The 15,214-nt window shown below is 42.1% G+C and overlaps 1 protein-coding gene across 2 annotated transcripts in view; it reads right to left on the bottom strand.

Moving 5' to 3' along the window:
- Window positions 1-15,214, bottom strand: part of LOC139369398 (ATP-binding cassette sub-family C member 8-like) — a 142,514-nt gene that overhangs the window by 4,394 nt on the left and 122,906 nt on the right. For both annotated transcript variants that reach the window (XM_071108684.1, XM_071108678.1), the window contains 12 exons: window positions 12,910-12,979; window positions 12,568-12,725; window positions 12,211-12,303; window positions 12,010-12,112; window positions 11,365-11,478; window positions 11,059-11,179; window positions 10,599-10,729; window positions 10,423-10,501; window positions 10,214-10,322; window positions 2,081-2,184; window positions 1,090-1,223; window positions 292-354 (listed from right to left, as the gene is read on the bottom strand). In XM_071108684.1, coding sequence (XP_070964785.1) covers window positions 292-354; window positions 1,090-1,223; window positions 2,081-2,184; window positions 10,214-10,322; window positions 10,423-10,501; window positions 10,599-10,729; window positions 11,059-11,179; window positions 11,365-11,478; window positions 12,010-12,112; window positions 12,211-12,303; window positions 12,568-12,725; window positions 12,910-12,979 — 1,279 coding nt within the window. The remainder of the gene's footprint in view (window positions 1-291; window positions 355-1,089; window positions 1,224-2,080; window positions 2,185-10,213; window positions 10,323-10,422; window positions 10,502-10,598; window positions 10,730-11,058; window positions 11,180-11,364; window positions 11,479-12,009; window positions 12,113-12,210; window positions 12,304-12,567; window positions 12,726-12,909; window positions 12,980-15,214) is intronic.

The following is a 15,214-nucleotide window of genomic DNA, read 5'->3' as shown; positions in this document are numbered from 1 at the left end:
AACATTTGATCTCAAATCCAAAATGGTAGAGAGTACAGAGCCGTATGGTAAAGAGTACAGAGCCGTATGGCAGAGAGTACAGAGCCGTATGGTAGAGAGTACAGAGCCGTATGGTAGAGAGTACAGAGCCGTATGGTAGAGAGTACAGAGCCGTATGGTAGAGAGTACAGAGCCGTATGGTAGAGAGTACAGAGCCACATTTCACTGTCCAAAAACATACGGAGGGGAGGGCATGTCACAACCTCTCAAGCATTTGGATTACACAAGACGAAGGTCATAGCGGATACTTACTGCTATAGTAACCACTGTTCTATCAGCGAAGGCAGTCATCACCACCTTCTGTAAGATGCTTTCCTGTGGGCACAAACACGAAGTCAGAAGACGACTAGGAAACGTTTACAACATGATAGACTTACAGCCGTGACTCTTACGCACAGGGTTCACTGTACCTACAACAACAACAAAAAAGTCAAATAGTTTGGGCCTTCACTATTTCATTAAAACAGGTTCTATATTACGTTGTGTGTGTTAAACACAAGTAATACCGGTGAGTTCACATGATTATTAGAGTCAACAGTTAGAGGCTCACTGTCGGTTTAATGATTCCCTAGTTAACATTATCAACAGCAGAATTTCCACCGAAACCTATCTCCCATTTAAGATATGCTCCATTTCCCCAGGGTTACCGCTGCGCTACTGTGAGCCAGTGTAGGCCTGTCACTGTGACAGGAAATTTAAGTGTGTGTTTGTGAATGTGCTCGCGTACGTGTGTGTGTGCAGCCAGCGTGCTGCAGTGAAAGGAACCTATTTTGGAAGCCCCATTACCTCCCTCCTACTGATTCCCCTCAGGTTCTCTTATACTCCCACCCCCTTTAAATGCATACCTCTATTCTCCCCGTTCATCTTTAGAATCAATTACTTTATCCTCTCGTTGTCACTCAACATCTCCCCTCCTCCCCCTTTGCCGTTCACCCACCCTCAGCCTCCTCCACTCGCACTCTCTCCTCTCCCCTCCCAACTCATCCTCTGCCTTCCCATTCCACCTCATCTCGTCCTTTTGCCAACCTGCCACACACACACACGTCTCACCGTGGCCATGTCTATAGAGGCTGTGGCTTCGTCCATGATGAGGATGCTAGACTTCCTGACGAAGGCTCTGGCCAGACAGAAGAGCTGTCTCTGGCCCTGGCTGAAGTTCTCCCCTCCCTCTGTCACTGTGGCGTCTGCAACACAACAAATATTAATCGCCATAATACTAGACTTACTGCACGATACATATCTTTAGCCCGAGAGAACAGTTGTATTGCAATGACATTACGTGATCTACAAAACATCACAGAAATATTGGTAGACTTGTGCTCAACCCCATGAACATGGATTTGTCAAATGAATTGACCTTTTTTCTGGCTGGCCAATGATAAATATCAAATCAAACATTTAGCAACATTCCGTCTCTACATCTCTCTGTCACTGTCCAGTGTGCATAGCCACCACACACACACACACACACACACAGACATTCTGATATTTCTTGTTTCTTTTTTCCTTCTTTCTTGGGTTCCCTTGTGAATTAGTATTGTACTGCTGGATGTAGGAACACAAGCATTTCGCTGCACCTGCTTTAACATCTTTGACACACTTTCTCCGTCGTAACTTGAGTACATCATGTGCGATAATTTCCTGCAGCCATTAGTCAGCGACAGCAGAAATACTCTCTCTCTCTCTCTCTCTCACTCTCTAACGTTTGGAGCTAGCTGCCCTAACATCTTACAGCCACGATACAGAATGTACTCTAGGCTAGAGCTAGCTGACACATCCAACTGATCAGACAATGGGTGAGAGGAACGAGAGATTGGTCAAGGAACCACTGCTCTCAAACCACCTTCATCTATCTTAACCAACTAGCAGGATTTATCTGGGGTCAAGTCAGAGCGGTTGCTGCACTGATATACTGCTTTCCAAATCACACAGTATATAATGTTGTTGAGACTGATACATCTAAATCTCGTTAGGCTTCAGCTCTCAGCTCATATCTCTGAACGATCTACGGTAGAACTTCAGAGCACGCACGCACACTTACCCAGTCCTCCTGGTAGGGTCTTGACTACAGGTTTTAGCTGAGCGATGTCCAGAGCCTCCCACAGCATGTCATCAGTAGCCTTCATCTCTGGGTCCAGGTTAAACCTGATGATCACACACACACACTGACAGAGTTATACACTCAGCGACAACAAAAAGGTTCTTGACAGAGGTGAGGGTGATGTGTAAGCCTTTTTTGGGGCATATCAGGAAGTGGGTTTTAACTGCTGTGATGGTTGTGAAGGACCATCCTGTTCTTTCCCTCTCTACCACGATTTCCTTTATTCCATGAAATGCTACACTTAAAGAGGTACTGCAATTTTACGCCACACTACAGGCAACTGGTTGCAGTGAAAGTACGGTAAACAACAACCAGTTACTGAATGTTGTGTATTTGGGGCGACAGGTGGTGGTTGGACAAGTAACCGAACCGAACTGACTTGCCTAGTTAAATAAAGGTCCAATTAAAAAATGTGTGCCAACTGTCAATGGAAGGGTTGTACCACTTTAAGTGGTTGACATTTTAACAATGTCAGTTCTGCGATTATTGTAAGAACATGTGACAATAAAGAGCTGCACTGTGAAGAGGTTACTGTGCATTACATCACCGTAACTTAATGGCAGTTAGTTGCATGGAAGTAGCTGCAACTTTTGCATAAACTAACTAGCAACCAGTTATTTGAATATCCAGTAACTGCTAGTAACTTAGTTACAACTAGCTGCCAGTACCCTCCTGTACTTTCATTGAACTTTTTTGATTACGAGCTAGCTTAACATTAGTTGACAACTACTAAGTTTTTTTTGTGGTGAGCACACATCTTGGTTGACAGCAAACTGACTTTCCTGTCACACCATTTGGTCAGTGAGCATGACATAGATCAGCACATTAAATTAATGTGAAATTTACAATAGCTACTTGCAGCCAGCTGACAGTACATTTTTGCAAAATAAATATGAACTTCCTGGTGACCAACTGCCATTAAGTTACTGGAAAATTAACAGTGCAGCTCTTGATTGTCACACACTCTTACAAAGATTGTTGACCTGGGAGTGGACAAATTAACCGTCATCAACATAACAATAAACCCACTTAAACTGGTACAAAACTTCCACTAATGGTTGGTACAAATACAATATATTTTAGACCACCCCTCCCCAAATATGCTAATTTGGGGGCATGCCCCCACCTACATTTCAAAGTGCAGTAATGACTGCATGTTAATCACTTTCTATGAAACTCATATACATTATACAGCATTATACATGTACTCATAATGCACTATGCTGCAGTGATAATGCAGTATAAGCATACTTACAGACACAGAAAGACTCATATAGACTCAATTCCGCACACCAATACTCCTAATGCATTATAAGTATAATCATAATCACTTATAATGTACAGCAACATAGTGCTTCATAATTGCTGGTCCCTTTTTCAGTTCCATCAGTGTGATGAGTTTCTAACGTTTTTTTGTTGTCAGTGAGCAGTCAAATCATTGTTACTGCATCAGAATCTTTTTTGTATGGTGTGTTATAGCATACTATAAAGTTATATTTGATTGCTTTAGGTAAAGTGATGAAATGCCTAAAGCAAACAGATAATACACCATAAGCTGTTATGTTATGATCATCAGAAAAAAATGTAAAAATATGCACCTCCAACAGAAAGTATCGAAGGAAAAAAGGAACGTGCCCGACTCTCGGATGTTCCCACGGTGATTTAATCAGACACAATAACAACAACGTTTTCGATTCGAGTTGGATCTTCGTCAGGTCAAAAAAACATTTTGAAATAAACTCAAGAGGCATGTACTGTACAGTCGGGTCAATTGAATACATATAATATATGAACCTCACCAAAAAAATATTACACGGTACACATACTGTACAGTACATTCAGAAAGTATTCACACCCCTTCCTTGCCTTTTTCCACATTTTGTTGTGTTACAGCCTGAATAAAATAGATACATTTTGTCCCTGGCCTACACACAACACTGTCAAAGTGGAATTGAAATGAAAAGCTGAAATTTCAGGAGTTAAAATGCACATTACAAGTCACATAATAAGTTGCATGTACTCTCTTTGTGTGGAATAATAGTGTTTAACATGACTTTTTGAATGAAAACCTCATCTCTGTACCCCACACATACAATGATCTGTTAGGTCCCTCTGTCGAATTTCAAACACAGATTTAACGACAAAGACCAGGGAGGTTTTCCAATGCTTCGTAAAGAAGAGCACCTATTGGTTTAATGGTAAAAAAAGCAGACATTGAATATCCCTTTGAGCATGGTGAAGTTATTAATTACACTTTGGATGGTGTATCAATACACCCAGTCACGACAAAGATGCAGGCGTCTTTCCTAACTAACTAAGTTGCTGGAGAGGAAGGAAACCATTTAGGTATTTCACCATGAGGCCAATGGTGACTTTAAAACAGTTACAGAGTTTAATGGCTGTGATAGGGGAAAACTGAAGATGGATCAACAACATTGTAGTTACTCCACAAGGAAGCCTGTACAGAATACAAATATTCCAAAACATGCATTCTGTTTGTAAAATGGCACTAATGTAATACTGCAAATAATTTGGCAAAGCAATTCACTTTTTGTCCTGAATACAAATTGTTATGTTTGGGGCAAATCCAATGCAACACATTACTGAGTACCACGCTATATATTTTCAAGCATAGTTGTGGCTGCGTCATGTTATGGGTATGCTTGTAATCATTAAGGACTGGGGAGTTTTTCAGGATAAAAAATAAACTAAATGGACATAAGCACAGGCAAAATCCAAGAGAAGAAGCTGATTCAGTCTGCTCTCCACCAGACACTGGGAGATTCACCTTCAGCAGGACAATAACCTAAAACACAAAGCCAAATCTAAACTGTAGTTGCTTATCAAGAAGAAAGTGAATGTTCCTAAGTTTTGACTTAACTTCTTGCTCCTACTTGAGATGTCTGCGTCTCAAGTAGGCACCTGGAAATGCAAATGCGCTATGCTAAATGCTAAATGTACTCGTTAAAACTCAAACGTTCATTAAAATATACATGTAGGGTATTGAATTAAAGCTACACTCGTTGTGAATCTAGCCAACAAGTCAGATTTTTAAAATGCTTTTCGGCGAAAGCATGAGAAGCTATTATCTGATAGCATGCACCCCCCAAAATACCAGCACGACACGTAAACAACAGATTTTGCGGTAGCCGGCGCTACCCAAAACGCAGAAATAAAATATAAAACATTAATTACCTTTGATGATATTCTTTGTTGGCACTCCTATATGTCCCATAAACATCACAAATTGGTCTTTTTCCCGATTAAATCCGTCCATGAATGCCCAAAATATCCATTTGTATGGCCTGTCTGCATCACGAAAAAAGCTCTCTTCCAACACGCAACGTCATGTTTAAAAATGATATAAGTTGCCTATATTCTTTGACAAAAAACTTCAACCTACTTTTATAACCCAACTTTAGGTATTTGTAAACGTTAATAAGCGATCAAATTGATCACTGGGCAATCTGTATTCAATAGCAGCTACAAAAGAAAACAGTGTCCATTTTTCAATCTTCCAAAATCGATTGAGGTAGGCTGGATGGAATCAAGGATCTATTCGTAATGTCTCAATGGATTTTTGTCAATGAAAATGACGTTTTTGGCGACATCGTGTGGAAGCTGTAGGAATTGCATCCGTCTCCATATTAAATTTGGTTTCCTTTAAATAATCCATGAAAGGGGCGCATGGATACTTTTTTCAGATTTCAGTGAGCAGTTTTTCTTGCGCTTTTCGATGAAACACACGCTCTGTTATAGTCACAGTCGTGATTTAACCAGTTTTAGAAACTTCAGAGTGTTTTCTATCCACACATACTAATCATATGCATATACTATATTCCTGGCATGAGTAGCAGGACGCTGAAAAGTTGCGCGATTTTTAACAGAATGTTCGAAAAAGGAGGGGGTAGGATAAAGAGGTTTTTAAATCTACTTGAATTTTCAAAAGAATAATAGGCAAATGTTGCACAGTCCTGGTGTGGAAAGCTCTTAGAGACTTACCCAGAAAGACTTAATGCTGTAATCCACATATGTCAGAGTCAAGGCCCGCGGGCCACATCCGGCCCGCAAGAAGGTTTTTTACGGCCCCTGGGATGATCTTGATTTATTATTAGAACCGGCCCGCAGCAAGCCGGCAGCCCGCAGATCTTTTACACGCACCAATACTACATTTCCCACAATGCAAAGGTGACGCACCGAGCAGTAGGCTGCTTCATTTCAATATTTATTGGCACAGCAGTCGTCAGCATCACAGTAAAATTAACTTTCAGATACCCATCAAAAATGGCAAAACGGAAGGTGGATACTGAGAACCGGGGGTTTCAAACAAGGTGGGAGTCGGAGTATATGTTCACGAAGGTAGCTGGAAAACCTGTGTGTCTTCTGTGTGGAGAAAGTGTGGCGGTACTGAAAGAGTATAATCTGAGACGACATTATGAAACGAAACACGCGGACAAAAACAAGAATATGGACATGGAACAAAGGCTACAAAAGGCAGAGGAATTAAAACGAGGCCTCAAATCTCGACAGGCTCTGTTCAAAAAAGCCAAATCACAAGGCCAGGCTGCTGTCAAGGCCAGTTTTATTTTGGCAGAAGAGATCGCTAAATCAGCCCGGCCATTTACGGAGGGGGATTTCATCAAAAACTGCATGATTAAAGTTTGTGACGAAGTTTGCCCAGAAAAAAGGCAACTCTTTTTAAATGTGAGTCTGAGCAGAAACACCATTGCCGAGAGAGTAGACCAGTTGTCCATCAATCTAAAAGAGCAGCTTGTGAAAAAGGGAAAAGATTTTATTGCATATTCCTTGGCTGTGGATGAGAGCACCGACATTTCTGACATTGCCCAGTTGTCAATTTTCATCCGCGGAGTGGACTCCAACCTAAGCGTGACAGAGGAGTTTTTGGCTTTACGTCCTATGCATGGCACAACTACGGGGCATGATTTGTATGAAGAGGTGTCAAGATGTGTAAATGAGATGGAGCTGCCTTGGGAAAAACTCGTGGGTTTGACAACCGACGGAGCACCTGCGATGTGTGGACACAGGAGCGGACTGGTGGCGAAGATACGGGAAAAGATGCAAGAGGAAAACGCGACAGGTGAGCTGACAGCTTATCATTGTATCATACACCAGGAAGCGTTGTGCGGTAAAGCCTTGAAAATGGAGCATGTAATGAGCATCATCACGCGCACAGTTAACTTTATCAGAGCCAAAGGTTTGAATCACCGCCAGTTCAAGGCATTTCTGACGGAGTTAGAAACGGAGCATGGTGATTTGCCTTATCACACAGAGGTGCGATGGCTAAGCCAGGGAAAGGTGCTTCAAAGATGTTTCGAGCTTCGTGAGGAGATTTGTCTGTTCTTGGACAGCAAAGGGAAAGACACAACACAACTCCGAGACGAAATGTTTCTGTGTGAAATGGCTTTTCTGTGTGACATTACGAGTCATCTGAATGCAATAAACTTGCAGCTGCAGGGTCGGGATCGTGTCATCTCTGATATGTACAGTACAGTGAAGGCATTTAAAACCAAACTGACTCTGTGGGAGACGCAGATGCGGAAAGAAAATTTGAGCCACTTTCCCAGCTGCCAGACCATGAAAGAGAAGCTCTCTACCAGTGCGTTCCCGAGCACACAGTTGGCTGATAAAATAGGTATGCTTGCCGCTGACTTTCGACGCCGATTTGCTGACTTTGAAGCACAAAAAAGCAGGTTGGAACTGCTCGGTAACCCATTTGCTGTTGACGTGGAAAGCTCACCACCAAACCTCCAAATGGAGTTGATTGACCTCCAATGCAATGATGCACTGAGGGCAAAATATGCGGCAGTGGGTGCTGCGGAGTTCGCCCGTTTCCTCCCCGGCACAATGCCCCAGCTGCGCATCCAGGCTGCTCAAACGTTGTCTATGTTTGGCAGCACATACCTGTGTGAACAACTGTTTTCTTTGATGAACCTGAACAAAACATCACACAGAAGTCGACTTACTGCTGAACACCTCCACTCAATTCTGAGGATTTCTTCAGCTCAGAGCCTTACCCCGAACATTGATGAACTTGTGGAAAAGATGGGACACCACCAAGTATCACCCTCAACCTCAAACAAGTGAACATTACTGTGCAATCACATATTTAGAGTTTTTACTCAGTTCAAGTTTAAAAGTTAAAATTTAATATTTGTTTTCACTGCATGTTACTTCTCCTTAAACAAAGTGTTGTTTTTGATTAATAGATTTTTGCACTTTATTTTTTTGTATTTCAATCCAATTATATTTTAAAAATATTTCAGTTGAGTGGATGATAGAAAATTGCTATTATTGTTTTTTCTTTGAAGTAAATTTAGCCCACTTTTGCTAAAATAGAAAATATAGTCTACTGATGGTGCCTTGAATACCGGTTTCTTTCATTTAATGTTCATGTTATGGGGATATTTATATAAAGGAAATTTGTCTTTTGTGTCTGTTGAAAATTAAAGATTACTGACAGAGCCATAAGAAAATATTGCTTTATTTATCTGATCATATTGTAATATATTTGTTAGGTTTTCAGTAGGTTCAATTAGGTTCACTAGACTATATGCGTCATTTAAAAATTTTTCAATGAACATTCGAACAGTCCGGCCCTCGTCTTGTAGCTGATTTTTTTATTTGGCCCTCCGTCCATTTGACTTTGACACCCCTGCTGTAATCGCTGCCAAAGTTGCTTCTACAAAGTATTGACTCAGGGGTGTGAATACTTATGTAAATGAGATATTTCTGAATTTCATTTTCAATACATTTGCTAAAATGTCTAAAAATATGTTTTCACTTTGTCATTATGGGGTATTGTGTGTACAGGTGAGACAAATAAAATAATTGAATCCATTTTGAATTCAGGCTGTAACACAACAAAATGGGGAATAAGTCAAGGGGTATGAATACTTTCTGAAGGCACTGTAAGTACCTAACAGTGTGTGCCGTAAGTGTATCTGAAGTATTTTATAACTGTAGAACCTGTCATTGGTTCTACCTGGAACCAGAGGGTTCTTCATGAGAGAGTTCTAAATGGAACTCAAGTGTTTTGGCAAGTGTCCCATTCCACTCATTCCAGGTTCTGTGGGTATTTGCTCCTCCCTTGCACTTGATTGATTAATTATGGTCACTAATTAGTATGGAACTCCCCACACCTGGGGGTCTAGGTCTTAATTGAAAGGAAAAAACTAAAACCTGCAGATATTTGGCTCTCCATGGAATGAGTTTAACACCCCTACCCTACAGGGACAAAATGAAGAACCTTTTTTGGTACAAACTAGCACTTTGTATTTTGATATTATTTTGGTACAAACTAGCACCTTGTATTTTGAGAGTGTATGATTGGATGAGTAGTACTATCTCATAGCAGGAATTGATACAGTATAACCTATAGGTATACTTCAAATCACACTCATGTGCAGTGTCAAACGAGTCTGCATTATTTACTGTACATGCCTCACAAGGATGTTTTAATCATTTTATCCCATTCATAAAGAAATCTGATTCTTTTCTGTTGTCTGATTGTGTCATTTTGGGCTTCTCCTGAATTTGCTTGATAGGGTGACAGTACTGCAGCACCCAACCCTAAATGATTCCCTTTCTGTTTAGCTTGGTGCAAGACTTTTGAGCGGTCCAAAAATAAATCACTACAGTTGAGTTTTTCCGAGGGGCATCCTGCTCTCAGACACTTCCTAAGATAACTGCGATTGAAGTTGTCCAATTGACCCAGATACAAGTGAGAGTAGCTTCCATCTCTCATTTCCTCTCCTAAAACAACTCACACTAGGCACTAGGCAGTGTTTTTACAGGAGCACAGCACAAGGTGGTTTAAAACCTCAATACATTAGGCTCAACTACCTATGTTCGTCTCAAGGTTCTTCACTCTTGGGGATGCAGGCTTTTGTTCCAGCCTAGCCATAAAAACACCTGAATCAGCTAATCAAGGTTTTGATTATGAGTTGATCGGTTGAATTATTTGTAATGGTGCTAGCCACACTGAAGACAATGTGGCCCTCCAGAACCAAGACCTCTGATCTAGATGGAACCGTAGTGTGAGGATTCTCTTACCGGATTGTTCCGCTGAATAAGATGGGGTCCTGGAGGATGATGGAGAATCGAGACCTCAGGGTCTGCAGAGGCAGCTTGGCGATGTCAATGTCATCTATGATGATACGCCCTGTTGGGAGAGTTGATTAGCTATGTTGGATTGACCCAGTCAAGCACAGGAGCTTATCGGGAACTTTAGTTTTAGAGTCGTAACAGTAGGCAGTGTTTACCCTCGAACATGTCGACCATGCGAAAGAAGGCCAGGGAGAAGGAAGACTTCCCACTTCCTGTCCTGCCACAGATCCCCACCTGGAAACCAAAGGAAGTCTGTTTCATCTTCATCGCCACGACACAAGACTACAGTCTAAATTCTCGACTCCCTTCCTTCCAATTAGCTCTATGCTACCTTCTGCCCAGGGCTGATGTGTGCGTTGACTTGTTTGAGGACAGGTTTCAGGGTGGCGTCGTAACGCACACTCAGGTTCTCAATCTGAATCTCCCCTTGCTGTGGCCAGCCATCCGGCACCTGAGATGCAGCTAGAGGGAGAGAGGGGGAGAGATAGGAGAGAGAGAGGAAAAGCAGAAGAGATAACTGCTCTGTGGCGACTAGGTACGGTGAGGTTGGGATGTCCCATGTTCCACAGGAGTAATCCTTTACTCCAGGACTTGAGCATGCCTGGGATATACTGTAGGCAGTGGTTAAATTGAGCCAGAGCTACACAGTTTGGGCTGGAGTGAGGGTTAGGTTTAGACTTAAGGGTTCAGGTCAGCGCATGATTAGGGTTAGGGTTGAACCTGGATGTGGATAGGAAACTACGGTTAGCGTAAGGGTTGGGGCTGGACCTAAGATGTGGTACGGTACTCACTGAGCAGTCCTTCGTAGTTCTCAGGCTCAGTCTGCAGCAGACCATTGATTCTCTTGACTGAACCCAGCTGAACCTCCATGTCTGCCAGGTTACGAACCATCCAGTTCAGGTAGTTGGACACCTGGGACACAGAGACACAGTCCAATCAGACAACCTCGTTATGGACCTGCAGAGAGACAGGTACTGTAACGAAGGTGGAGACATGAGTTTCACTAAATTAGGGTCTTGACCTCAGTCCTTTCATCAAGAAATGTGACTATATTAGAGATTAGACCTCACACACACAAAAAACAGAACGGTCCTCACCATGAGTGCATAGGTGAGACCTAGTCCTACCAGGCCAGTGGAGAGGTGGTTATACAGAGAGTTAGAGATGGAGGCCACAGCTGCTATCAGAACCACACAGGCACCTATGTACTCCTACAGTATAGAGAAACAGCATAATAGTGAACATACAGACCCTGATGTATCCTAGTGTACAAAGCAACAGCATAATAGTGAACATACAGACCCTGATGTATCCTAGTGTACAAAGCAACAGCATAATAGTGAACATACAGACCCTGATGTATCCTAGTGTACAAAGCAACAGCATAATAGTGAACATACAGACCCTGATGTATCCTAGTGTACAAAGCAACAGCATAATAGTGAACATACAGACCCTGATGTATCCTAGTGTACAAAGCAACAGCATAATAGTGAACACACACACACTTATATACTCCATGGAGAGAAGACAAACCGTTAACACACAGGTACCCATTTAGTGCCATAGGAAAAAAGGGAAGAAAAAAAATCTGTATCAAATCCATATCATCCTGTCATACTCAAAATTCCCATAGAGGAAACAGTCACCCAATAAAATGTGAGAAAACATGGAACAACTTGATCAGCACGGGCCATACAAGTCAAGTAGAGTAGACTATAGTATAGAGGAGAGCTCATTACCATGCGGACCTCTAGCCAGCGATTGGCTGCTGTGAGAAAGAGGGAGGCGATGTTGTTGGCATCAGTGAACTCCAGTAACCTCTGTCTGAACTTGGGCTCATACCTGGGAGGAGAGAACCATTGAGTAATATGTATAAGTGGCGAAACACACAAACTCCTAGCTGTTGCTGTCAAAATGGATGAGTTTAAAAAAATCTTTACTTGAAGGCCCGGATGGTGGTGAGGCCCTCCACTGTCTCTGAGAAGTGGGACAGGAGAGGGAGCTGGGTACTATCCTCCAACTGCTGGAGGTCCCTGACCAGGGAGGGAAAGAAAGAAAGAAAGAAAGAAAGAAAGAAAGAAAGAAAGAAAGAAAGAAAGAAAGAAAGAAAGAAAGAAAGAAAGAGCAGATGGAGAGAGGGAGAGAGGAAGAGAGAGAGCAGATGGAGAGAGGGAGAGAGCAGATGGAGAGAGGGAGAGGGAGATACAAGATAAATAAACAGACAAAAGGGGGATATACTGTAACTACTGAATACATAGCAGCAAAACAAGTGACAAAATCCTAAACCAAGGGCTCACCTAGAAGCGACCCGGAAGTACTTCTGTATGAAGTAGCAGGCGATGGCCAGAGGCACCAGAGCAATGAGGAACACAGGGGTCACGTAGGAGATGACCCCCAGGGCCGACACACACAGCAGGGTGGAGCGACTCAGACACTCCAGGGTGGCAGGGATGTGCTGGGGACACAACCACCAATGAAACATTACATTACTACCATCTACCAGGAAAAGCAAGCAAAGGGTTCAGAGGCTGAAGCTACTGCCACAGCCATGAGGACAAATAGGAATTTGAAAGCTCCAAGGCAGTATGGTGGTGGCTATTGCCACTGTTAACACACAGAGAACGGTGGTGCTGAAATACCTGGTCTATGGTGTTGGTGTCAGAGGAGAACCTGTTGAGGATGCTGCCCAGGGGAGTGGTCTCAAACAGCCTGGAGGAGACAACCACATACTGTAGATACACCTAAGAGTTATATTTACAGTAGATTATTATACCTGAAAGGTACAGTTGAAGTCGGAAGTTTACATACACTAGGTTGGAGTCATTAAAACTTGTTTTAAAAAAAAAAAAATGTAACTCTGTTTATTAAGTTTTGAACATACACACACACAGACAAGACAAGACAAAGCAATATAAATAATATACTCAACTAGAAAAAATAATAAAAATAAAATAAAAAATACAAAGAAAAATACAAAGAAAAAAATAGCTTTAAAGATACCATACTTTAGACAAGTTAAACACACCAGGCAGAAGGCTACAGAGGTTAAAGGGGCAATCTATAGTACAGGGACAGGGCAAACATCTCACCATTGTTCCTGTAAACAGTCAAGGGATAAGGGTGGAGAAATGCAACCACTCACAGAGAGTCATGGCCACAGACCGACCATCCACTGGACAAAAAAAAAGTTTACAATGCTTTAAAATAAAAAATGATTATTCATGTAGGCGTGAACAAAATGTAAAAATAACTGGGAAAAACAAGCTCACACTTCAGTCTCTGCCTGGGCAAGATGAACAAGGCATCTGCGGACCACAATCAATAAGCACATGGATCTTAATGCCCCCCCCCCCAGCAAAAAACACAGAGAGAAACTCCAACCCTTAAGTCACAGACTTATTTTAGTATTAATTGGAATGCCATCAGAGGATGGACTGTTTAAAGTAAGACCGGAATGGAGCCCAAGCCTCATTAAACAGTTTGGGGTTCCCACGTGAATTGAATTGAATTTTTTCTAGTTTCAGAGAGCACAACACAACCCTCACCCAATATTTATAAGATGGGGAAGCTGCCATCTTCCAGTTCTGTAGTATTAGCCGTCTAGCTAAAAGAGTTGTATAAGCAACAGTGTCCGACTGGATTCTTGATAGGGGGGTACCCATGGGCAGTACTCCAAAAAGGGCTGTAAGGGGAGACGGCTCTATAACAGTGTCATATATATCAGAGAAACATTTAAATATTAATTCCCAGAAACCTGACAGTTTATGACAGCCCCAAAACATATGCAACAGTGTGGCTGGTTCCACCTTACATCTGACACAGGTAGGATCAAAATCAGAGAATATTCTTCCAAGTTTGGCCCCCGACCAGTGGATACGGTGAACCACCTTGAATTGAATGAGGCTGTGTCTAGTGCTAAAAGAGGACGAGTGCACCCTGTGCAGTACAGATTCCCAGACGTCTTCCCCAAGTTCCTCCCCCAAATCCTTTTCCCATCGAGTCTTTAAAGGCACCAAAGAAGGGTTCTGTAAGTCATGAATGATTGCATATACATCTGAAATTGCGCCCCTAGGAAGCTTGTTCAGCTCCAAGATGCTCTCTATAGCTGTATTCGCAGGCCTATTGGGAAATCCAGGTGTGTTAGCCCTGACAAAGTTTCTAGTCTGGAGATAGCGGAAAAAGTGGGATTGGGGGAGATTGAACTTTTCCTGCAGCTGAGAAAAAGAGGCAAATGTACCATCAAAGAATAATTGGGCTAGCGAGGAAAGGCCTAGTGAGTGCCAAATGCCAAAAGCCCCATCATTCAAAGATGGAGGAAATAAAATGTTCTGATTGATTGGGCCTGATAGAGAAAAGCCTCGGAGGCTAAAGGCTAAACGGAACTGATTCCAAATTTTAAGAGACTGCTTTACAATTGGGTTGGCACACCTTTTGCCTAGGGACACTGGGAGAGACGAGCACAGCACAGAGGAAAGTTCTGCAGGTTTACACGATTCAGACTCCATCTGGACCCAGAGAGGTCTAGGGCCAGTAGGATCAGTCTGCAGCCAGTACAGAACGGCTCTAAAATTTGCAGCCCAGTAGTATGTCTGAAAATTTGGTAGAGCTAAACCCCCCAATAGGCTTCTGTAGATGTTTTCTACCAATCCGTGGTACCTTGCCATCCCAAATAAAATGCATGAATGTTTGATCCAGTGAAATAAAAAAAGATTTTGGAATAAAAATGGGTAAACATTGAAATAAATATAAAAATTTGGGCAACACATTCATTTTAATGACATTAATCCTTCCGATAAGAGAAAGGGGTAGCGAATTCCAAAAAGTAAAAGATTGTTTCAATCTGTCTGCTAGAGCAACAAAGTTTTCCTGAAACAAATTTGAATATTTCCTTGTCACTTTTACTCCCAAGTAAGTGAATTGATCCTGGACAATCCTAAACTGAGA

Source organism: Oncorhynchus clarkii, chromosome 2 (assembly GCF_045791955.1).
Source record: "Oncorhynchus clarkii lewisi isolate Uvic-CL-2024 chromosome 2, UVic_Ocla_1.0, whole genome shotgun sequence".
NCBI classification, from domain to species: domain Eukaryota; kingdom Metazoa; phylum Chordata; class Actinopteri; order Salmoniformes; family Salmonidae; genus Oncorhynchus; species Oncorhynchus clarkii.
The sequence above is the reverse complement of the archived record's forward strand: the minus strand, read 5'-3'. Positions and strand labels throughout refer to the sequence as shown.